Here is a 26096-nt window from a genome sequence, read left to right on the forward strand (position 1 = left end):
GACTGTGGTCCTTGTCCCCAGATCTCCATGTCTTTCTCCAGTTTACAGAGCTCCACATCCACAGTGAGACGCAAGTGGCTTAGTAAATACTGGTTGAGTAATTGCATGCAAGGAAGGAAGGGAGGAATAAGGGAAGGAAGGAAAGAAGAAAATGGAAGGAAGGAGAAGGGAGAGGAAGGGAAGGGATATGAAGGAAAGCGAAGAGAAGGGAGGGAAGGAGCATATCAGCTTCTCTGCTTAGGAGAAGGGGAAGAGCACCAGGGAACTGGGAATCTAGGGTGGGGATAGGAAGAGCATAGAAAAGGCAGCCGGACATATGAAGCACACTTTTTAGTACCTTGTACACATCATATTGCCTCAGGCTGACCCAACTATAATCTAAATATGTTTAGATTAATTTTCCAGATCAATTTGCCAGGTGGAGCGAATGCTTTCTAATTTTCTGTTTATATTTGCTGTGTCTGTCTCCTGTAACTCAGACCTCTTGCACTAGGCAGTACTTGTGCTCAACACAATCTTCCCTGTTGCTTCCCCTCTGATTGCTTTGCTTGTAGTTCTCTGCCTCCTTTTCTTCTTTGTTTCAGAGCTTCTAATCTTCACCTCGGCTCTGCCCCAGCTGTCTCAACAGACAATTCATTGGTCATCTAATCAAACGAGAGAGTAGTTCCCACCCCCTCAGTCTCTCTCCTATTTATGGATCTTAGGAGAGCTATTTTTGCCAGCGAAGGTAAAGTTTCTGAAGCTTCCTTTTACCCCTGCTATTGCCCTGTCACTCCATAGCCACTGTTTCAGGCTGCCTTGGGGCAAAGCTCTGAGCCTGCCTCCATTCAGCTGTGCCAGGAAGCAGGAGACACAATCCCATCTCTCAATGTGCCAATGTGGCATTTTGAATTTGCAACAGGATGAGTAAATTTATTTTCTCTGAGACTGTAATGAGACCATGTGCTACAAGTATGAAGTGTTATCAGAGTTGCTATTATAGCTGCAGCTTCAATAATGCAGAAGAATCAGCTATGTGCCATGAGAATTTATTTCCCAAGATATGACAATGATCTCTGTTGTTAGGAAAGGGGGGTTGGTCCATGTTTCCTGCCATGGCAAATAACTAGAAGGTTGGCCTGAATAAACGCCGAAACTGCAGCTGTGTACTATCTCTAAATAAAATCCCTGTCAAACTGGCTTTAATTTCACGGGATCAGCTTCCATATTTTCTTTAACTTCTCTGCCATAGCATATATAGATAGCATTTTTGTTCAGTTTTGTAGTTTGAGCAAATAACTCTCACTTTTCTCTCCAGTATTGAGCAGAAGGGGGAGGCAGGGAAGTATGAAGTGTGTCTGTGAACAGGCTGTCTCATACACACATTCAGTGAGCTGGAAGACACAAGGGAGAAGAACGAATCCTTTTCATGGGAGGTGTGTGTCTTCCAGGTTGCTGGCATCATCTCTGCTGGGATTGTGATGATCGCTATTCTTGCCCTGGGGAAGCTTCTGGAACCCTTGCAGAAGGTATAACCCTGCTTCTCGGCATACCGATTGCGTAATTTCCCTTCACTACTCTGCTACCAGATAAATAAGAGGAGATTTAACAATCATCACATGGAAAACCATTCCCTGAATAACACAGCCTTCTCTGTCTCTCTTGGCAGTCGGTCTTAGCAGCTGTTGTGATTGCCAACCTGAAAGGGATGTTTATGCAGGTGTGTGACATTCCTCGTCTGTGGAGGCAGAATAAGATTGATGCTGTAAGTCACCTACCATCCCTTTTTATCTGAAATAAGATTTGGTTCTTATATGCTTCCTGCCATATCACTATATTCCCCCTATCCCCTAAGTCTCACTCGCACTTTGGGAACTCCAGAGGAGAAATTAGAATTGTGTGGATAAATCAAAGCCATGAAGTCTTCCATGTGAACTGCACTTTGTGAAGATCCTGTATCTCTGGGAAGGTCAATTTCCAGCAAGAATCCCATATGAGGCTCATTCATACACCTTTGGCCTTCTAAACGTAAAAAGAAAAAAAAAAAATGTTTAAACGCCCTAGTTTAGAAGGACAAACAACATATAAAACAATGCAAAAACAAAATACGAAATGTAAAAACCCATGCTGACTTTAACTCTGACTAACATAACCTTCACAACTATTCTGAGAAACTAAAAATCAGAAGTTAAATCCTTCAGAGTTCCTCTCTAATTTAAACCATAAAAAGAATGAGAAGACTTCCTACATATTGATATGGAAAATTTTCCAAGACAAATCGTTAAGTGAAAAAGAGACCAGAATAGAAATGCTGGGGAAAAGCACAGACACAGGCAGAAATAAAAGTGGATACAAGGAGGGAGGGAAGTTGGGAATGGGTGGAGAAGGGGGAGGGTTGTGAGCGAGAGTTTTCCCCTTTTTAATAATTCCCTTCTGAACCATGCAAATATATTAGCTATTCAAAAGGTTAGAAATAAATAAAATGGGACAGTTGGTCTTAATTGAGAAGCCCGGTTTCTACAGCCACTTAAATATAAAATGAATGAAGTCACAATATTTTTAAAAAGCTGCGATTTGGGCAGGCACAGTGGCTCACGCCTGTAATCCCGGCACTTTGGTAGGCAGAAGGGTCACTTGAGCTCAGGAATTTGAGACCAGCCTGGGTAACACAGTGAGACCTTGTCTCTACTACAAATAAAAAATTAAAAGTTAGCCAGGTGTGGTGGTATGTAGCTGTGGGTAGTCCCAGCTACTTGGGAGGGTGAGGCAGGAGGATCACTTGAGCCCAGAAGATGGAGGCTGCAGTGAGCTATGATGGTGACATTGCACTCTAGCCTGGGCAACAGAGTGTGACCCTGTCTCAAAAGAAAAAAAAAACAACTGTAATTTGTTTGTGGATAATTGATCTTATTTTTATAGGTAGTTATCACATGATGGTACCTGATACATTAATATAATTATTTTCATTTCTATTTTTTCCGTAGGTTATCTGGGTGTTTACGTGTATAGTGTCCATCATTCTGGGGCTGGATCTTGGTTTACTAGCTGGCCTTGTATTTGGACTATTGACTGTGGTCCTGAGAGTTCAGTTGTGAGTAACGTAAAACCCAGATTTCCTATAAATAGAAAAACACACTCTGAGCTTTCTTATACCATTTTGATAAATGTAGTGAAGCCACTTTCTTTCATTATAGTTACTGTATATTGAGTGCTTCTATGCATTAAGCACACAGTGTTTTACAGACATACTTAATCTTCAAAAATAGCCTCTGAATAGGTTTGATTAGTCTCGTCTCATTCTACAGGTGAGAAAAGAGAAATTCAGAAAGGCTAAGAAGCATCCCTAAGATCACACAGCTAGTAGGTGGCAGAGCTAAGATTTGAACCTATGTGCCTAGTCATGTCCTCCACTGCTGTGCTCTCCATTTAGTTGTGGTAAGAGTGAAAGGTACATAGTTTAGCCGAAGGCTGAGGTGGCTTTGTAGTTACTTCTTTAAATGAGATGAGGAATGCAAGGCGCTGGGCACAGGCTTGGGACAAGACAGCTGCTATATATTATAGTTCATTTTCTTTTTTTAAAGCTAGTAACCAAAAGTTACATAACCCAGAACAGGAGGACTTTAAAATAGCTGATGACAGCCAAAATTCAATCAACCCTGTCGTATAACCAATAAGGCATATAACCAATAAACCGCACGATTATGTGAAGGAAACAATTAGCTCATATGCAGAGTGAAGGCAGCAAAGACATGATTTAAATAATGGAAAACATCCTGTGAGGGAAGGTGAGGAGCCTGTAGGTGGTTTTTTGGTTGGTTTTGTTTTTATTCTAGAGAGGCATTAGTTAAGTGCTCTCCTGGGCCTAGAGGGGAACAGAGTCTCTCTCTCCCTCCTCAAGGTGTCCATCATCTTTTCAGACTTCTGGCCCCTGCTCTGCCTGTGCTTGGGCCATGAAAGAAGAAGACACCTGGAAAAACATCAGGATAGGTGTCTTCAGCTTAGCATCAGCTCACCTCTCCTGTTCCACCAGCCAGTTCTCCTTCCTGCCCTCCTTCCCTACCTTGGCGTATTGGTGCCTACCCAAAAGGCTTGTGTTTTCTACCTCAGCACCCTAAATGATTGCCCAAGGGCCCGAGAAGGTTTGCAGGCTCCCAAAGTGCCCAATTTGCTGCGAGGACACGTCTCAGAAACTCTCCTTAGAAGATGCTGTCTCTCATGCTGTATACGCCTCAGTATCTATTTTTTCTTGGGTGGATGTGGTTGGAAAAGAAGGGTTTTACAGAGAGAGATTAGCTTACGAACTTTTAAGTTAAAAATCAGCACAACCCTGCAAGCCAAGGTAAAACTGGTGGCACATTTTAGCTGCTAGTTTGGTATCTAGGCTTTTAGCCAACAAAAAGCAGTATCCTCCACAGTATTTAATTTCCAGTAATTATCATGCTGATCCAGAGAGCACAATGCTGAAAGTACACTAAACAGATACTCTTTCTTCAGGAATTGTATTGAGCATGTCTCTAGTCACACATGAAGAATCACGGAATTTATCTGATTGCATCAGGAACAGGAAATCAATAGTCTGGTTGACTGGAAGGACTTATTTCTGGTCTTCCCAGTCTCCTATTTCTATAAAAAATGACTAAGTCACAAAGAAGTGCCAGGCACTGCAAGACCAAGGGGTTAAAGACAGAGACTCTGCTGCCCTTTGCCTCCAGGCCTTTTCTTACTTCTCTTAAGAAGTTTACTTAACAATAAAAATCAGGATAATACTGATGACCTTTCAGGGTTATGGCAGGGCTTAAATAAGATTTCACATGTGTGAAAGCTCTTTGCTTATCCTATAACGTGTTGTGCACGTGCAAGTATGATGCTCATTATTTCTCTCAGCCATCAGAAGAGAGGCACAGTTTCTCCCCTCCCCTGCCGATTCCACACAAACACCAGCTGTTCATTTCAGAGTTAGCTACAGGAAAATGTCATCTGCAATAAAGACAGAGTCCAAAACACCAGAATGATGGGCTCTTTAGTAGCTGTTGTTTTTAACTTTTTATTCCAAAATATGGCTGTTCCAAAAAATCTTGACCTTGATATTTTTTCTTCTAGTCCTTCTTGGAATGGCCTTGGAAGCATTCCTAGCACAGATATCTACAAAAGTACCAAGAATTACAAAAACGTAAGTACCATTGTGAGACATTTGCTGGACTTGGATTTACTAGCCTGAAATTTCAGCAGCTCTGTTTTATGTACAAGGTAGCCAAAGGGAGAAATACCTATTGGGAAAGTCTGTTAGTCCATAGGGGGTGCCACGAAAACTTTTGATCCAATGCACCTTCTGACACCCATGTCTTATATGAATTTTATCCATGCTAGTTGAATGTCTTTTTTTTTTCTTTTTCTTTTTAGATGGAGTCTCTTCACCCAGGCTGTAGTGCAGCAGCATGATCTCAGCTCACTGCACTCTCTGCCTCCTGGGTTCAAGTGATTCTCTTGTCTCAGCCTCCCTAGTGACTGGGATTACAGGCAGGTGCCACCATGCCTGGCTAATTTTTGTATTTTTAGTAGAGACAGGGTTTCACCATGTTGCCCAGGCTGGTCTCAAACTCCTGAACTCAAGTGATTTGCTGGTCTTGGCCTCCCAAAGTGTTGGGATTACAGGCGTGAGCCACCGCGCCTGGCCAGCTGAATGTCATTTTAATATAAAACCATTGTAAGAGGAATTTAAAAATAATAGGCAATTTCTAGACGTTCATCCAAAATTGTATTTATCTGGTATATAATTCTTATCTTCTGTAAGATTTTCTTTATTCAGTTCTAACAAGAGATTATCAAGTTCTCTATGACCAAGACCTTATTATTTGATACTTTGCTTTATCTCTGGAATTAGAAGAAATAATGTATGACACAAGAAATGAAAAACAAAGAAATTAAACATCCCATTGATTGACTTGTGTCAGCTGCAAATAAAATTGCTTAGTGATGACTAGAGGAAACAAAGATAAAAAAGCAGAGAAAGTAAATTAAGAAAATACAAATTTAGCAAATAATAATAATAATAATAATGTGAACCCTGCGAAGTTGTAGTCTAATTTTACCTTAACATTAAAAAAATGTTGGACATTGAACCTGGGATTTCAGTAGCTGCTACTTAATTTATTTCCGCGATCTTTACGTTATGTTGAGCCAAATGCCATTAAGAGTTAAAATGATTTAGAGATGTTTTTGGCTTTGGGGCAGGGAGCTCTAAGCTGAGTTAGGGAATTCTGACTTCTAGGCTGCATCTTGGTGAGACTTTGCCCAAGTCATTCAGCATCTCAGGACCTCAGTTTTCTCATCTGAAGTTGCTAGACTAAAATTGCTGATTCCTGAAGACCAGAAAGTCTATGATTCTATGATTCATGGGTTATATTTTGGGTGTGGCCATTGTATGTCAGGGTGAGAACAGCAGATGATATCATAGGCCTCAGTTCCACAAATCCCCTTGATTTTGCTTTTTTTTCTTTGCTGCTTTTAAAGAACGTTAGCAAAATCAGGAGAGTCAGTGGTATGAACTTCAGGCAAATCATGGCAGTGTTCTAAGCCTCAGTTTCTTCATCTGGAAATCAAAGTGTTGAATAAATTGCTTTCTAAGGCCCTTTCTAACTTTGACCTTTTATGAGACTGTAGAAGTCCAAAAGTTTTTGTAACCTGCTGCCTCCTAGGTTGCCTCCCTATTCAAGAAAAGTTGAAGAGGCCTTGCACAGTGGCTCACTCCTGTAATCCCAGCACTTTGGGAGGCTGAGGCGGGCAAATCACTTGAGGTCAGGAGTTTGAGACCAGCCTGGCCAATGTGGTGAAACTCTGTCTCTACTAAAAATGGAAAAATTAGGGGGGCGTGGTGGCAGCACCTGTAATCCCAACTACTCAGGAGGCTGAGGCAGGAGAATCACTTGAACCCAGGAGGTAGAGGTTGCAGTGAGCCGAGATTGTGCCACTGTACATCAGCCTGGGCAACAAAGCGAAACTCCATCTCAAAAACAAACAAACAGAAAGAAAGAAAAAGAAAGAAAGAAAGAAAGAAAGAAAGAAAGAAAGAAAGAAAGAAAGAAAGAAAGAAAGAAAGAAAGAAAGAAAAGAAAAGAAAAGTTGAGTGCTGCTACCCAGCTCCTCTGAGCAACTGTGACCTGGCTCCTTGCTAAATAGCCAGAAATGTAATTAAATACTTGAGGCTTGAAATTATTTAACCTCAGACAATTTCTTTTAATGCCAGATTGAAGAACCTCAAGGAGTGAAGATTCTTAGATTTTCCAGTCCTATTTTCTATGGCAATGTTGATGGTTTTAAAAAATGTATCAAGTCCACAGTAAGTATTTTATCACTAGAAATTTGTTTTCTAACCTCTTTTGAGACTTCATTCATTCTACAAGTATTTATAGGGTTCCAACCAGGAATAGGCCCTAGACCCTCTTGCCTTTGTGTAGGGCGATAAGAATTAAAATATAACATCCTTGCCTTCAAATAATGTAGAGTCTATTTGGGGATTAAAAAATACATATGTTAAAATCCAGGTAGTAATAACTATGCCAGACAAAAACATTAGAGATGTTTCTAGGCAGAATTTGAGTAAGTTCCAAATAAGTAGTATAGACAGTTGAGAGTTCATGGAAGGAAGAGATCCAGGTTAGTTGGACTAACAGGCTTTGTGCAGCAGTTGGCGGAAGGAAAGAAATCACGTCAATTGTTTGAGAACTATGTGAGCTGAGAGACAGTGGAAACAGATATCGGAGGTAGGGTTGCCCTGTTGCAGCAAAAAGTAAAAAATACTATTGGAATAAATAAGTAGAAAATTCTGGTACTGAATGCCATGCTATGCTTTGAACTTGGAGTTTGCCTCTAAATCAGTGTTTTTCTAAGTGAGTTCCAGGGCAAACTGATTCAGAGGAATGTTCACAGATTTTGCAATAACAAAAGGGCTCTGTGATACCAAGGGAATTTGGAAAACCCAGACTTAAAGCTAAAGAGGGTATTTGGTGGGGTTTTTTTTTTTTTTTTTTTTCCTGTTTTGTCTTTTACTGTCTTGGTGCCTTTAATATACTACTGTCTTCCCTGAGCTTCTGGGTAGGAGTAGGGTAGCCTGGGAGTAGACAGAGATCTACTCCACCAGACCTTACAATTTCTGTTTTGGCAGGATATCTCAAGGAATTATACCCTTTGAGAAATAGCCTTTCCAGATAACAGATAACAGTGGCCATTAACAAGCTTTAGGTGCCAGGCACTTTAAGTAACTTGACATTTATTTCCAAAGGTTGGATTTGATGCCATTAGAGTATATAATAAGAGGCTGAAAGCACTGAGGAAAATACAGAAACTCATAAAAAATGGACAATTAAGAGCAACAAAGGTGAGACAACATCTTTCTTTTCCCCCTTAAATTCTTTCCTTTCCCTGATGAGAGCAGTTAGATGGTCTAAAATTAAATATATCCCCTTTAGTATCCAGATGTGAACGAACAAATGACATGTACGTGTCAAAGAACAACTGAGCTATTCTTATAGGCAAGAGGGAGTAGAAGGGAATGAAATAAAATCAGCAGCGCTGCCTGGAAACACAGGATGCGATTTTTTTCCTCCACCATGAAGAACGTCTGCATTATTTTTTATACTTTATTTTTACTGAAAGGAACAAAATAAGTGCAAATTCAATGCCAGAAAACTACCCACCAGAGAAGGCAGTAAGTCCATAGACTTTTGGAGCTATTAACTTTTACTCAGACTCTCTGGCCAGTGTATTTCTTGGCAAAGTTCCACAGTCTTCCAGAAAACAAGTTTCTTGGCTCCTCTGTTCTCCCAGTTTTCTTCCTAGACAACATCAAAGTTTGGGCTGAGGTGAAACTCATCCTTAAGAATTCATCTCCTTGATGTTTTGCTTACCAAGGAACAGTGTGTAGGAGTTTTGGATAATTTGATATGAATGGTTGAAAGACATTTCAAATCTTTCACAATTAAGTTGACAGTGTTTTCTTTGTTTAGAATGGCATCATAAGTGATGCTGGTTCAACAAATAATGCTTTTGAGCCTGATGAAGATATTGAAGATCCGGAGGAACTTGATACCCCAACCAAAGAAATAGAGATTCAAGTGGATTGGAACTCTGAGCTTCCAGTCAAAGTGAACGTTCCCAAAGTGCCCATCCATAGCCTCGTGCTTGACTGTGGAGCTATATCTTTCCTGGACGTTGTTGGAGTGAGGTCACTGAGGGTGGTAAGGTTCTGGTTTCCTGAATTATACATTCGGAGCTTTGGCAATAGTAAAATGATGTGGGTTGTCCAGTATTGCAACAGGGCAAATACATGGGCTTTGTAGTTTTTCTAGGTGAATGCTTTTGTAAAAAAGTGTAATATTTTAAAGCATAGCCTCTGGAACCAGACTACCTGGGGTAGATACTGGCTTCACCACTTACTAGCAGTATGACCCTGGGCAAGTTGCTTAATCTGTCTATATCTCAGTTTCTTCATCTGTAATATGGAGGTAATGATGGTATCTACCTTCATAAGTTGTTACAAGGATTAAATACGCTAATAGATATAAGGTGTTTAGAAGAGTATCTGATTCAGGCCGGGCGTGGTGGCTCACGCCTGTAACCTAGCACTTTGGGAGGCTGAGGCAGGTTGATCATGAGGTCAGGAGTTCGAGACCAGCCTGGCCAATATCGTGAAACCCCGTCTCTACCAAAAATACAAAGTCCCAGCTGCTAGGAGGCTGTGGCAGGAGAATCGCTTGAACCCGGGAGGCAGAGGTTGCAACTAAGATTGTGCCACTGCACTCCAGCCTAGGCGACAGTGAGACTCGTTTCAAAAAAAAAAAAAAAAAAAAAAAAAAATATATATATATATATATCTCTGATTCAAAGATACTCCCCAGCAAATTAATTCACATTTATTATGTTTTATCTTTCTGAGAATGTACAGCACATGGAATATGAAAAGAAGAAAAAATGGCAAAAGTTTGTTAAGTATTACATTTCTATTTGTTATGTTAACAGCAACAGGATAAGGAATACCAGGTGTATGGTAGGACTGGAAAAACCAGGCATTATTAAGAGGTTAGAGTAGGAAGCAAGCAGGTCAGGCATCTAGAAAGTCAAAGCAAGAGTTGAGAAGTATGCAGGATAGAAACAATAATGATATCAGAAACCAGTTATGCAAGCTGAAGATCATTAATTCTTTCAACAAATAGATGTGAAATGCCTAATGTGTGCTAAGCACTCTGCCAGGCACAAGAGACTAGTGATGAAGTAGACACAGTTTCTACCTACGTGGGACTTAGCAGTCTGGAGGAGAAGGCAAACATTAAGTCATCTTCTAAATAACAACTGTAGTAAGTGCTCCAAGGAAGATGAATAGAACATCACCTGAAGCATCAAGTTTAGGTGAAGCTTCAGGTAGGTATCAAGAGGGTCAGGCAGAAAAGTAAGCAGGTCAAGACACCAACGATCAGATGTAATAATATGAAGCTGACTCCTAACTGAGGTTCAGCTTAGCTAGGGCTTCTATGCTACCTCTGTAAGGGGAGGAAATGATTCCAGGATGTGTGTACTAGGTAGGTAAGGTAGAGAAGTGATTGTGCTTGGCAAAAGAGTATGAGAATATGCTGACAGATTCTGTTCTAGTTCTCTTAGCAGATTTTGTTATTAGCTCATTTGAAAACACTCTTGTTCTTTGTTGTACATTTCACTCTAAGCATTGGCTGAGATCCATTGTAGATTGTATTGGCCAGAGAGTTTAATGAATTACTTTTGGGGAGAGTCTTAACATATTTAATGCCAGAATATTTCCCACACAACAAATATTTACTTTCAAATATTATGATAGCTAAAGAAGACTCCAAACTTTATACTTGAACAGAGGTCTTAATTTGTGTTCCTCCATAATTCTCAAATTCTCTTTTGTTATTGACCAAGGGTCTTGTGTCTTGACTTTTTAAAATTAAATGTTTATTTTAACATAATTATAAATTCACATGTAGTTTTAAGGAATAATATTTAGATCCTATGTACCCCTTACCCAGTTTCTCCCAATGAGTAACACCTTGTAAAGCTGTAGCATGAAATCACAGTCAGGTCACTGACATTCAAAGTAGAGGCCTTGACTTTTAGGTCAATTGTAACATTTTGAACCCGATGAGCATAGCCACACCCATATCTCTTCTCCAATCAGCAGGGCCTATATTAAGAAGCCTCCTGTACTCTCTTCTTTCCACAAATATTTATTTAGCACCTCCATGCTATCAGGTGCTGTGCTATTGAGTGCTGGATGTTGCCATCTCTTGAGATCTAATCCTAATTATACCATTACTGTAGGTTGAAAACCTCCATGGTTTTGCAATAATAACCTTTCCTTAAAGTCCTGATTAACCATGGAAGTAATGATGTTTCTCCTGAGCAAGTAACTGAATGCTACTGAATTATGGGCAGATAAGGTTATTAATTGTTACAAACTCTCCTTTTTTATTTTTAGATTGTCAAAGAATTCCAAAGAATTGATGTGAATGTGTATTTTGCATCACTTCAAGGTAAATACATATATCTACATATCTACCTGTAAGACTTTCCCCTAAGCCCTTTCTCCTACCTGGGACTGTGGGCACATTATGTCTAAAGGCCCTTTTTTTTTTCTTTTAAAGATCTCAATTGCATTTATTTGCAATTCTAGAATCTGGCAATGCTTCATTCCATAAAACAGAATAAGTGTTCCAAGGAACTAAGCGGAAGAGGTCGGTTTCATAGACAGAAAAGGCCAAAGACAGCAAAAGCAAACGACAAAGAGTCTATTAGTCCATTCAAAGTTACTTTTCTTGCAAGTCAGAGACAGTGAGACAGAACAATAGGAAAATAATGGATTAGTTAACATGAGGTCATGGCAGGATACTTTTTTGTATGAGGTTTATTGCAGAGAAAGCTTTATTATGCCAACTGGAAATTTAAACTGGCTGTTTTGGGAAATTTGCTCTTACCCCTCTCTCCTGATTTCTTCAAAGGTCAGATAACAATTTAGTTTAGGTTGGATAACTTGAAACTTTAGCATGAGTGACTCCATTTTGATTTTTAGTCTTGTCTGTTGGGGCCTAGTGCAGGAGCTTAGTCTAAAACAATGGCCTTTTATTTTTATTTTTTATTTTACTATGTGCCTGTGTCTTGCATGACCGCAGGATGGGCACAGCTGCTTGAGCCACCGAAGGCTGCTCTACTCCTTCATTCTGGCTACTAGAAGCTGCAAAGCTCTGGGAGGGCAAAACTCAAGGGGACTAAGACAACGGCCTTCACCATTTTTATTTGATGATTTCCCCCCGTTTGATCAGGTTCTCACCTAGGTAAGAGTGAACAAAATGCAGGAGATCAGTGCTACCCTGTTACCATTATTTTGGGTTTCTGGTCTCAGGAGGTCATGTATAGCTTATGGTGCCCTCCTCATTATCATGCATTTCTCTGAGTTTTTGTTGTTTCAGAGGGAAACCATTTGATGTCTGACAGGTGGCTATGTGGAAACATTTAAAACTTTGAGAGGGTATAACGTACCTGCTATTATGACTATTGGGATGATAACACCAAGGGTTTATAGTATGCTCCTTAGCCAGGGTTCCCATGAACCAAACCAACTAAAATTGAATAGCCTGACAAGGAGTCTACCTGTTTTAACCAAGTTACCTGATGTATTTATATATGTGCAACAAGAAGTGTCACCAACTGCACAGATGCTTCCTTGTTGAGTTAGCAGGTAATCTAGCATTCCATGACTGGTTTAAATTAAAGCAGAAAGTGTAAGTTACCCAAAGAAGCTACTGATTGTGAAATTTTAACTACAGCACTATCCTGCCAAGTGAAAGAGGTAGGCAAAAGTAAGGGAAAATTAAAAGGGATAAGAATCTTATGATAGGGAGTCTTGTTCTGACAGTCTTGGAGCTGTCTACAGCATGAAGTTGGCGACTTCTCGTTTTGGTTTGTAGTTTTATTGTCTCTAGTTGTGGCATCCAGCATTCTGGTGAACTCTCTCTGTGGCCCACAGTTTAAGCATGAGAGTCACCTCTTGAAATGTATGCTGAGTTGTTCAGCTTCAACTTACAGAGCTTCAGGAATTGAGTACTTCTTGGTCTTCATTGGAGTGTTATAGCCAGATATTAGTGAAAGCTAAAAGAATTAAGAATCCAGTTCAGTCTACAGGTAGACAATAAACACTCATAAACATTGAACAGGGCTACAGTCTAAGAACAGTTTTACTATGCTTTTCTTTTGAACCATATGTTTTTCTTTCTATAGTCACCTCCATTTCTATCAAAGACAATCATGGTAGACCAATTTGTTTACAAAATAAGTTTAGTCTCAAACTTGGTCTGATTGATTATTTACACAGTGCAGCAAGAATAACTACATAGGTGACTCATTTTAAATTTACTTTGCCAAGCCAGGTGAGGTGTTGCATGCCTGCAATCCCAGCTATTTGAGAGTCTGAGGTGAGAGGATTGCCTGAGCCCAGGAATTCAAGGCTTCAGTGCACTATGATTGTGCCTGTGAATAGCCACTGCACTATAGCCTGGGCAACACAGTGAGACCACGTCTCCAAAAAATAATTGCTTTGCCGGAAATTTTGACAAGGAATCTCAGATTGGACTTTTTAAAACTTCTTGATGCTATGAAGTTAAACGAAGGCAGACGAGGCCGGGCGCGGTGGCTCAAGCCTGTAATCCCAGCACTTTGGGAGGCCGAGGCGGGCGGATCACAAGGTCAGAAGATCGAGACCACAGTGAAACCCCGTCTCTACTAAAAAATACAAAAAATTAGCCGGGCGCGGTGGCGGGCGCCTGTAGTCCCAGCTACTCAGGAGGCTGAGGCAGGAGAATGGCGGGAACCCGGGAGGCGGAGCTTGCAGTGAGCCGAGATCGCGCCACTGCACTCCAGCCTGGGCAACAGCGTGAGACTCCGTCTCAAAAAAAAAAAAAAAAAAAAAAACCAAGGCAGACATTAGACTTTGCCTGATGTATCTAATATCTTGAAGTTCCTGGGCCTCCCAGGAAGCAACAACTTTTTATTCACTCACTGTAAGGCTAGGAGCCCTTGAAGCCAGGAATTCTGTGCACATTTTCAAATATGATATTCTAGTCAAAGCCTTGATAATATAACCAATGTTTTCCAATTGTATTCTATTTAAAAGAACAGATTCTTATTGAACTTTTATGTAAATAATCATATTGCCAGAAAAATAAGAATACTCACAAAGAGTTTCCAAATTCTGGAAGGATCAGGTAGAGAGGAAAAGCAAATGTTTCAATTTTTGTTTATGAAAGTATGCTTAACTAGGCTGGGTGCTGTGGCTCACATCTGTAATCCCAGCACTTTGGGAGGAAAAGGTGGGTGATTGCCTTGAGCTCAGAGTTCGAGACCAGCCTGGCAACATGGCAAAACCCCGTTACTACAAAAAATACAAAAAATTAGCTGGGCATGGAGGCTGAGGCTGAGAATCACTTGAGCTGGGGAAGCGGAGGTTGCAGTGAGCCCAGATGACGTCACTGCACTCCAACCTGGGTGACAGAGTGAGACCCTGTCTCAAAAAAAAAAAAAAAAAAAAAGTATGCTTAACCAAGTGGCTTTAAACTACAGATAGCTTTAAAGAAAAATTTTCTTTAAATCTTGAAAACAAATATTAAAAAAACCAGCAATGTTTCAAATAAAAAAAGCCATAAAACTCATAATTCTTCTTCATCAGTTCATTCAGTCTCATGTAATTAATTCTTGCTCTGTTTGATCTTGGCTGGCAGTTTAATTCCATCGAATGGTATGAATTCAAAGTTATTAGAAACTTGTATTTGTCAGAGTCCTTTTCATTCTTCCCATATGACTCTTTGAAGTCACAGCATTTTAGAATTACAATGGCTTACAAAGAGCTTTCAGAAAAAGTATCAGAACAAAACAATTAACTGTGGACAACAAGACTTAAAGTGGCTATATTTAAAGATCTGAGTTACCCAATGAGTTACCCAGTTGACAAGGATATTTGGTTATTTCTGTGCCACACAACAATTTAAAATAACCAAAATTATGACTGGTAGCATTTATACCAAGACATATCACATTTCTAGGAATGTTATATAATTTTGGAACATATTAATACTATATCTATATAAATATAGCTCAAAGAAGGTTAAACATCGTTTCTTATTTTAACAGTGCTTCTCATATAATTTAACATAAGGCCACTTGGTTTAACATCTCTCCTTTACAGATTCTTTAAGAAACTCCAGGGTCCTCTGGAACATCCCAAAGTTAGTTCAAGGTCAAAAAAACTTAATTTTGATTTTTGAGAAGTTTGTCAAACACCGAAGGTTTAAAACATTTGATCAAAATAGGATCATAGGTCACTATGAAATAAAACCAAAGTGACAAAAGAGTTCAAAGGCACAAAGCACAAGAAGAGTTATCTTGATGAAACATGAAATCCCTGTTTTCTAGGCCAGTTACCTAGAAGATAAAGAAAATCCTCTCACAATTTTCTATTAAGAGCAAACCAATCCTCTGAGAAAACTCTATTGTTCCAACACATGGGCCAAAACTTTAGCCTTCCATCAGTGTACTTTAATATTAATGCTCAATTTTTATTGAGCTTATAAAACTTATAAATGATTCCCTTCTAATTTTAGCTAACTCAATCACATAAAATTTTTCATGATATTTATCTTCTACAAACCTTCTACAACTTGCTTAAACCTTCATTTTGTCCTATACTTCCTTTTTTAAAATTGGCATTGTACCTTAGGACAAAGATTTACTTTTCTTTTCTCCTTATCATTTTGACCATATAAGGTTCTCTCCTGTACAAAAGAAAAAATTACTCTCTTTTCAATTTTCTTTGTATCTTCATACTTGTAAATTTTTTCCCACATCTTTCCTATCTACTGGTTCCTTTCTGCCTTGTTTTGATTTCCTTCCTAAGTCCATATTTAGAAACAACCTTTAAATAACCTCCGATTGCCAAGCTAGAGTTAAGATTTAAATAAATAAATAGGCCGGGCATGGCGGCTCACATCTGTAATCCCAGCACTTTGGGAGGCAAAGGTCAGAGGATCACTTCAGGCCAGGAGTTTGAGACCAGCCTGAGCAACATGGTAAGACCCCATCTTTATTATTATTTAAAAAACAAAAACAAAAACAAAAATAAAACAAAAAGCATAAAAACTCTGAGAACATTTTTAAACCCAGAAAGATACTACTTCCAATTTGTGCCATAGAGCTGGTAATGTATGGAAATGTGTGTCTTGACAGTGGGTGGGGGTGGGGTGGATATTGACAATGGGGGGATATTGTTATGAGGAGAGCAAAGGTGGGGATTACTTAGATTCCTTGCAACAGGAGGACTCTCAAGGGTGTGAGTCTCTGTGTCTGTCTCTTTATGAATGTATGTGTGTAGGAAAGTGCTAACGCTTAGGTTGAATTCTCCAGCAGCAGAGCCCAAGATGGGGATTCTTGCACAAATGATTTATTGAGAGCACACCTGAGGAAATTTATGAAGCAGTGAGGGAAGCAGGATAGGGAAGGGGAAGAAGCTGGTGAAAGACATGGTTTCTGAAGTCCAGCATAGATTCCTGATTTCACACGGAGCACCACCACAGGAAGAGTACCAGAAGGTTATGCCTCCTTGAGACAAGGGGACCTGCTTTCTCCCCCAATATCAATCAGTCAGTGGCTGCAGGCCAGCCATGCGTGGGGATGAAACCTCCCAATTCTCTTTATTTACTTATTTATTTGAGACAGGGTCTTGCTCTGTCACCCAGGTTGGAGTGCAGTGGTGCAATCGTGGCTCACTGCAGCCTCAAACTCCTGGGCTCAAGTGATCCTGCCATCTCAGCCTCCTGAGTAGCTGAGACTATAGGTGCATATACAACCACACCTGGCTAGTTTTTGTATTTTTTTTTTTTTTTTGTAGAGCTGGGGTTTCACCATATTGCCCAGAATACCTGGGTTCAAAGTGATCCACCCTCCTCAGCCTCTCAAAGCGCTGGAATTACAGGCCCAGTCCTCTTTAGATGACACAGCTCCCAATGGGCAAGAGAAAGTCTCCAGAGAAGGGCACAGCTGTGAAACGTTAGCAACCTGGCCCACAGCAGTAGGAGGATGGATACACTGGCTTGGCCAAAGTGACATGATCGTGCACCAAGGTTGACTATGACCAGTTATGGAATAACCATTCTATATGCTACTGGAAAAGAAACTGTCATTTCAAAGCTGGGTCACATTTTGGATACGAGAAAAATAAATAAATAAAAGGAAGAGCTACAGAAACTTAGTATAGGTTGATGCTTAAAAGTTTCTTTTCTTAGCTGGGCATGATGTGATGTGCCTGTAGTCCTAGCTACTTGGGAGGGTGAGGTGGGGGGAATCACTTGAGCTTGGGAGGTAGGGGTTGCAGTGAGCAATGATTGTGCCACTGCACTCCAGCCTGGGCAATAGAATGAGACTCTGTCTCAAAAACAAACAAAAGATTTCTTTTCCTAGGAACTAACAAAACATTGTGTCTTTCTTTTGAAGATTATGTGATAGAAAAGCTGGAGCAATGTGGGTTCTTTGACGACAACATTAGAAAGGACACATTCTTTTTGACAGTCCATGATGCTATACTCTATCTACAGAACCAGGTGAAATCCCAAGAGGGTCAAGATTCCATTTTAGAAACGGTAAATATTCAACCTTTCTACAGATGTATCTTTTCTAAACTATCATGATTTCTATAAATAGCGAACATTACACAAATCTAGTCTAGCTGTTGAATTTTAAGCTATCTACATAACTTCTTGGAGCCTCAGTTTTTTCATCAGTAAAATGGAAGTAAAAACATTAACTTTGCTAGGTAGATATGAAGACTAAATAATATAGTTTATAGGAAATTACCTGGTAGTATCCAGTACTTAATAGTTCTACAATGTGTAGTTTTATTAATAAAAGTGGGCATTAGCTATAATGTCTTTTTAGAATATTGAATCTTTGATCTTCTGTGATCTGTGATTTGTGCACATAAATTCCACTTAAATTTTCAGCAATCTGGAAAACCTTGAATTATAAATGCCTTTAAACAGGATCCATCAGGCCATAAGCGATCTTTGCAAAAGCAATTAAAAAATCAAGCCACAAATAAGCCCAGGGTTTTTTCCCTACAAAATAGAATAGGCCCTGATGGGAGGCCTCGTGGCACAACAGTAGTGCGTCTGGCTCCAGAATATGCCCTGATTTCCTATGGGTATTATTTTGTTAGTTTTTCTGTCAAATACCCAGAAGAGGTGAGCATTCTGGTCTGGTTCGTTGGGCTTGGCCTAACGGTGCGCCTGGTGGTACATGAATCTCATTTCTCATGGTGAACTTAGGAAACTAAAGCAAATACCTATCAAGATATAATAACGATAATGATTCCAGTGTCATAGTGGATATTTTAAATTGCTTCCCATTTTTCTAAAAATAGAATAAGTACATCCTTATTGTAGATTGGCAGTTGATTGAAGAAAACCAACTTAGGAAACGATATTGTATTATTCTTTTTAGGCACTGGCAGTGGAGAGATTGTTCTATTTAGTGTTCCTTGGTAAAATACTAGTCCTGACTACCAAGCTGTGGATCTTAAAAACAAAAATGGAAAAAAAAAAGAGTAAAGCTACAAATCTAAAGAAAAAAAACTGTTTAACATTGAAAATTCATAAACCTTTTTCTATCCAACTTAAAATTCTCTAACCCATAGGTGATAAGAAAGCAGGATCATATGAAGTATCTTTAAGAGACCCAAATTAAAAGTAAAATGAAACCAAGGTATCAAGTTCTTTCTCAACATGAAAACAGTTATTTTATTTGTTTATACCCATTCTTACTAAGATGTTAGGTCATGAATGTCATAAAAACCACTAACCAAGAATGTACCTACTAGGTTAGACTCAATTTTGTTTGCAATCCGGGAGGCATTGTGAGTGACTGGGATGGATTTTTTTTGACCCTGAACAAATAGACTAAGCATAATGGAATGCTTGTATTATATACTTACTGGTCCACTAAACAGTGGGTTGGACATTCCTGGTGGCCTGTGAGATCAAGAGGCTCATATTTCTGTGTCTTCTCAGAGTCTAGCACAAAGCTTTACATGTGGTAAGTAGGTGAATGACGATAAACCTCACCTGTGGTACTTTCCTTCAAGAAGAGTCCCTCTGTATCACAGATACTGTGACTGCAATGACACAACCCTCTTCCTATCTCTTTATTTTACCATCACAGGACTATCTCAGGACACAACTTGTAGTTAGACTTAGCCTCCACCTTTCCCATTATGTCATACCATTTGCACAGGAACTTAACCCTCTAATTCATTCTCATACTAGCAAAGAGAATTGGGCTACTTGTGAGTTGAAAAGTAGCTAAGTAGCATTTCAAAATGTCATTTTAGCCTGGATATATATTTGGAGTTGCTTTGAAAATGTCCTTTTCCATGCAAAACACAAAGCCAAAATTGTAGGTTTCCTCTGTGTAGAAGATTAAATTACATGCACCTCTAAAAAGTAGAACTTTTCTGAATAACCAAATTAGTCCATAGACATTGGTTTCCATCTCCAATAGAATTAATTTCCATCCAATTCCATTTGTGACTGTTCATTGTCATCAGTCACAAGCTCTTCAATGGGCATTCATTGCACACTCAATGCTGTGCTAAGTGCTCTTAGCTTAGCCATTGAGAGATGCACTGTTGACTGCTGAATCATTTAGGCAGAGGGGGTGACTTGTTAAGAGGCATACACTCGAGAGGTTAGGGAAGACAGCTGAAAAGGAGTTTAGACAATGGAGAACTATACCAGTTCACCTATGAATGTGCAAAAAAATGATATACAAAAATCTTTAGTTGGGAAATATAAAAGAACAAGACAGCTGAAGAGGATTCTGAAGTATGTAAAGATAGATGAGAAGCCCCAGGAAAGCTTCAAATCATTTTCAGTGGAGCATCAGGTGGGTTGATGCTATTCTATTTCCACCCTATGTTCTCTTTTTCAAGATCACCCTCATTCAAGACTGTAAAGATACCCTTGAATTAATTGAAACAGAGCTGACTGAAGAAGAACTTGATGTCCAGGATGAGGTATGATCATTTTCTTCTGAAGAAAATATTTGGATTACATTTTGAATAATTAGAGTAATACAAATAGTGAATATATCTGATTAAGAGCTGTCAGGGAACATAATTCTCCCAAATGTAAAAAAGATGGCTTGATAGCAGGGAAGAAGAGAAAATAAGAATTCTCCCTTGAAGATGTTAAGTTCTTGGGGAGCTTTTGTCCCAGGTATTTGGGGATGATCAGCAACCGGCAAGAGCCAACACACTGCTCCTGATTTGCTGCCTACAGCTCCGCATCCTGCTCTTCCAGAGATGGAAGGCCATGCGATAGGAAAATAATGAATAGAGGAAAATTCTACGCCAGGAATTTTATAAGCCTCAGGAATAGTATGTGAGGAACATAAACCCTATGACCTTCCTTCATATGACTGATAACAGCTTTAAAAACATACTCTCCCCACCTTAGACTGATTCTGTATATTTCAGATGCTCTTGTGACATCAGACTATTCCTAGGAAACTTGCCTGAACTTGTAGCATCTGAGTAAAATTTGCAGCTTCACCACTGGGTAAGAGGTGAACACTGAAGGAAGATCACAGAATTGTAAAAAGTTGAAAGATTTCTGAGAATCAAGTAGTCTAACATTCTAGCCCATGCAGAAATCCTTCTTACACCATCCTTGATGAATGTTCATTCAGCTTTTAGGTGAGCATTTCCAGACATTGGCCACTAGTGGCTTCTCAAGGGAGTTTGTTACATGGTTGGAAGTCTCTAAAGGTTACTTGTGCTTACAAAACTGAATTTGGCCTTTCTGTAGTAACCACCTAATGAATTGAGATCTACCTTCCTTAGCAATACAAACCTTCCCACTGAACAGCCCTTCAAATATTTGAGAATAGTTCTCATGTCTCCAGCAGACTGTCTTCCAGTTGAGACTCTTCTCGTTTCTTCTATTCCTTGCAAACATGCAGTCAATGCTTCTGTGGTCACGATGGGGACACAAAACCCTAAATGTGGTCAGGCCAGCATGGAGATTTTTCAACCATGACCTACCTTGATCTCATCAAGATATTCTATTACTATAGCTTAAAAATGTGTTTCCTTTCATAATAGCAACATCAGAATTTTGGCTTCTATTGAGCCGGGTCCAACTAAAGACTGGGGCATTTTCATACAAACTATGGTCTAGTAGAGTTCCCTACTTATATTTATTTAATTGAGTTTTGACCCTAATACAGAACTACACCTATTTCTGCTAGATTGCATCTTGTTGGTTCTTGTTTACTGACATAATTTTGTATTATTATTATTATTATTTGTGACTGAGTATTACTCTGTCACCTGGGCTGGAGTGCAGTGGTACAATCTCAGCTCACTGCAACCTCTCCCTTCTGGGTTTGAGAGATTCTCACGTGTGCCTCATCTTCCCAAGTAGCTGGAATTACAGGCGCTCGCCACCATGCCCAGCTAATTTTTTTTTTTTTTTAATTATTTTTAGTAGAGACAGGGTTTTGCCATGTTGTCCAGGCTGGTCTTGAACTCCTGACTTCAAGTAATCCACCCACCTTGGCCTCCCAGATTGCTGGGATTACAGGCATGAGCCACCGCATTGGCCAGTTTCGTGTTTTAAATCTATCATCCAGGATATTGTCTACCCTACTATCCCCTACCTGGTGTCATAATCAAATCTGATAAGCCTGCCTTCTCTGCCTTTTTCTCGGTCTTGAAAAAATGTTGCAAAGAAAAACATCCAACCCCCTTTAATGAAATCAGGCAGTAAGGATGACAGGCAGAGATTTTTGTGGAGGAAATACATTGCTACAGTGAAAATCACAGTACCTGCATGTTGGCCCACTAGCTTAGTGAGCCCAGGAAAGTCATTATTGACCTGAGAAGTCCTTTTAGCTCTTGTAGTTTATGACTCTATGGATATAGGGCAGCCTTAGTTTGAGTAAAAACTCGTCAAACTTAGAACTTAAGACTGCTTTATTTAGGATATTTATTGGTTACCACATAAAAGAATAATTCAAGGAGGGTTTCTATTGATGGTGAAACAATATAGCACAATGGTTTCAAGGGCATGGACTTTAGAACCAGACAGACCCGGGTGCTAGTCCTCATTCTGCTACTTACTAGCTGTGCACCCCAGGACAAATTACTTATCCTGTCTTCATATTAGTATCTTCATGGAAAGTAGTAATAATACCACAGAGTTGTGAAAATTAAAGGATACATGTAAAGTAACAAAAGCAGTGCCTTGTACATAGTAAGTGCTCAATAAACAGTAATCATTGCTCTTAATTAAATCCAATTAAAGTATGAGGAATACAGGCCAGGCTCAGTGGCTCAATCCTGTAATCCCAACACTTTGGGAGGCCAAGGCAGATGGATCACTTGAGGTCAGGAGTTTGAGACCAGCCTGACCAACATGGTAACCCCACCACCATCTCTACTAAAAAAAAAAAAAAATTAGCTGGGCGTGGTGGTGGGCACCTGTAATCCCAGCTACTTGGGAGGCTGAGGCAGTAGAATTGCTTGAACCTGGGAGGTGGAGGTTGCAGTGAGCTGAGATCGCGCCACAGCACTCCAGCCTGGGCAACAGTGAGTGAGAGTCAGTCTCAAAAAAAAAAAAAAAAAGTATAATGAATACAAAACTAAGTTTTTACCCTATTTCTATTGTGATGCTATACACCTAAGATGAGTAACAGTAAGCAACCAATACTATAAAAACATATTTATAAAAAAGATAATGCAGACTTAAGGAGAATTCAGTTGTATCAACACTTTGTTTTCCCCTTGCTTCCACAGGCTATGCGTACACTTGCATCCTGAAAGTGGGCTCAGGAGGTCTCTATGAGCAAGGAACACAAGACAAAACTTCCTCACTAACGTCCTCCTATGCAAACATTTTCTGCATTGACTATTTCTTCAGACTCGAAACACTCATTCTTTTTTCTATTAAGCCATTGAAAGAGAAGCACTAAGACTGTTTCTAGGATTTATTTATAAAATAAACACCTTACCCCTAACATGTGCAAAATGGTGAGAATTATTCAGACGATTTGGCAGCGTCCAGGATAAGCTGGTGTTATGATACGCTGCTGATCCATGTCACAGATTTGCTAATAATGTTCACATGGGTACTGGCATATCTCTGTTCAGTCAGAGTGAGTGCTGACCCAACAGCCTCTGTGGTCAGGTGAGTCATGAATGATTAATCATAAAGAAAAATCAATTTTTGACTAACCTGGATATCCATGCGCTGCACTGATCACCATGTAAGGTCACATTTAGTAAATGCTGAAATAAAATTATTAATGCATTTATCAATAAAAGCCTTTGAAAATAACTTTGGATAATAAGCTGGAGTTTTAAAAATGCAAATTTGCTTAGTACCTAATAATGAAGTGTTATTACATGTAACCAGAATTGAGGATCTCTTTGATCCTGGAAATGGTTTAACTAAAAGCTACAGAACCAGGCCAATGTATTTTGAAACATTGATGCAGACAAATGAAATAATAAAGAGATTTTCATGGTTTATAAAAGTCATTTTTTGATATGATAATAATCATGGATCACAACTGAGATCAAAGAAAAATATATGACAGATTATTTTGTTTAAAAATTCAGTTTTAATTATCTTAGTCTATAGAAATGATCATTGCATGGAGGCATATATAGGTATGATCTACATAAAATCTGACAAAAAAGTGTTATTTTGAGTGAAAAATTTTTTGATGTGCTTATATAATAATGATTATTAAAATGAGTTTATATTTTTTTCTCAAAAATTGTAGCAGTATGTAAAGTAAGTAATATTTAACTGAACTCTGACCACTTAAAAAAAAACTCTAAAAATTGAACTGTCTATAGTAGTCTATGTTTAAAGTGCATTTTTAAAGACAAAGCATTCTAAATGAACTCAATATAAAAACATTCGTTTGGAATGTACATACTGGAAAATACAGGTTTTTTTGACCAAAAGTTTTTATATATTATCTTTTTATTTATTTATTTTTTCCTGAGTGCCAACAATTTTCTAGGTATTATATATAACACAAGCTTTGGTCCTGGGGACTTTTCCATATATATCACACTGGAGTGAATGAACTTTTCTAGAGAAAAGTAATTCATTTCTAGAGAAAAGTAATACCCAGGTCCCCAATTGAGAATGTCTTGCTTGATGAAAACTACATCATCCCTTGGTATAATCCAGGGATTGGTTCCAGGACCCCTGCATTTACCAAAATTTATACACACTCAAGTCCTGTAGTCACCCTTGCCCAAAGGTAGAATGGCTTCTCTGTTTTTCTTCTGAAATATAACCAGAAACAATGTGTCTATTTCTGAAAGAATATGATTAATGATCATACAAATTGGTTGATCCTGAATTCTGGTTGTAAATCTGGTTACAGCATAACTAGGATTATAATGCTGTCTCATTTTCAAGCACTACCTGCTTATATTGACAACAAATCATCTCTCTAAAGAGTGAGTGGAGGCCGGGCGCGGTGGCTCACGCCTGTAATTCCAGCACTTTGGGAGGCCGAGGCAGGTGGATCACGAGGTCAGGAGATCAAGAGCATCCTAGCTAACACGGTAAAACCCCGTCTCTACTAAAAATACAAAAAAAGAAATTAGCCGGGCGTGGTGGTGGGCGCCTGTAGTCCCAGTTACTTGGGAGGCTGAGGCAGGAGAATGGCGTGAACCTGGGAGGCGGAGCTTGCAGTGAGCCGAGATCATGCCACTGCACTCCAGCCTGGGCAACAGAGTGAGACACTGTGTCAAAAAAAAAAATAAAATAAAATAAAAAATAAAAGAGTGAATGTAATAGTCTTACAGAAAATGAATGAATACCTTTGTGCAATAAAGGAAATACGCACTGCTCACTTTTTTGAAGGAAATACCAAAGTTAGGTTTTACAACAAGGCTAGAGGTTGTAAATTCTGGGTTCACTTGTGATGACGTAAGTCCACAGTGTGACTTGTTTCCCAAGCAAACTGTGGGAATATTGTCTCTTCTATGTATTTTGTGAATAGTAAGCATACTTTTAGTTTTGTATTATCAATGGAAATTTCACTTGAAATTAAAGTTGCCTTTTGTTATATTTTTAACCTATAGGGTAAGATTTCAGTATTGTATATGAGTTTTAATAAATTACAACATCAAATCATGCACACTTGAAAATATTTGCACACATTTAAAAATAAATGTAAAGTTGTCTTTTAAACTACTTGGACGTCTCCTTTCTGAACAAAACTATTAAATATAATAAAGAATGTGCCAGGAGCAGTGGCACATGCCCTTGTAGTATCAGCTACTTGGAAGCCTGAGGCGGAAGGATCCCTTGAGCCAAGGAGTTAGAGTCTCAGCCTGGGCAACACAGCAAGACCCTGTCTCTAAATATAAATAAATAAATAAATAAATAAATAAATAAATAAATAAATAAATATAATATAATAAAATACTTCATTCTAAGTTTGTCATTGCTCTTATCAGTCATCATTATGAGGTATTCTTTATAGCACCACTTCCATTTGTCTGTAATTTCTTTTCGTAGATTTATCAGTGCAATAAACAACATTACTCACAAATATCACAGTTAAACCTTGTAATTCTTATCCAAATATTTCCAGTTTATTTTGTGCAATGGTTATTATTATTTTAGCAAACTTTTCATTCTGGCACCACATATGTTAAAAAGGATACAAATCACAGTGTAGTGCTTGAAGAATTTTCACAAAACAAGCACACCAGAGTGGCCTGTGCCCAGATCAACAAGCAGAATGCCACCAGCACTGCATAAGCTCTCTCATGCTCCCTCTTAGTTGGTTGCCCCAGAGGGCAATTACTGTCCTGACTTCTAAAACCTGTTTTTTTGAATTGCATAGCAATGGAATCAAAGATTATTTCTTTTTTCCCCCTTTCTCTTGTGTCTGTCCTCTTTCACTCAACATTATAATCATGAGATTCATCCATCTTATTCAATATAGCAATCATTCATTCGTTCTCCCTGCTG

The 26096-nt window shown here is 39.0% G+C and overlaps 1 protein-coding gene across 2 annotated transcripts in view; it reads left to right on the forward strand.

Moving 5' to 3' along the window:
• Positions 1-23622, forward strand: part of SLC26A4 (solute carrier family 26 member 4) — a 56294-nt gene extending 32672 nt beyond the window's left edge. For both annotated transcript variants that reach the window (XM_077997169.1, XM_028846168.2), the window contains 11 exons: positions 1431-1508; positions 1649-1744; positions 2964-3070; positions 5080-5149; positions 7223-7315; positions 8258-8353; positions 8982-9212; positions 11468-11522; positions 17524-17669; positions 20015-20098; positions 22883-23622. In XM_077997169.1, coding sequence (XP_077853295.1) covers positions 1431-1508; positions 1649-1744; positions 2964-3070; positions 5080-5149; positions 7223-7315; positions 8258-8353; positions 8982-9212; positions 11468-11522; positions 17524-17669; positions 20015-20098; positions 22883-22906 — 1080 coding nt within the window. In that variant the 3' untranslated portion in view covers positions 22907-23622. The remainder of the gene's footprint in view (positions 1-1430; positions 1509-1648; positions 1745-2963; positions 3071-5079; positions 5150-7222; positions 7316-8257; positions 8354-8981; positions 9213-11467; positions 11523-17523; positions 17670-20014; positions 20099-22882) is intronic.
• Positions 23623-26096: the final 2474 nt, after the last annotated feature.

Source organism: Macaca mulatta, chromosome 3 (genome assembly GCF_049350105.2).
Source record: "Macaca mulatta isolate MMU2019108-1 chromosome 3, T2T-MMU8v2.0, whole genome shotgun sequence".
Classification (NCBI taxonomy): Eukaryota; Metazoa; Chordata; class Mammalia; order Primates; family Cercopithecidae; genus Macaca; species Macaca mulatta.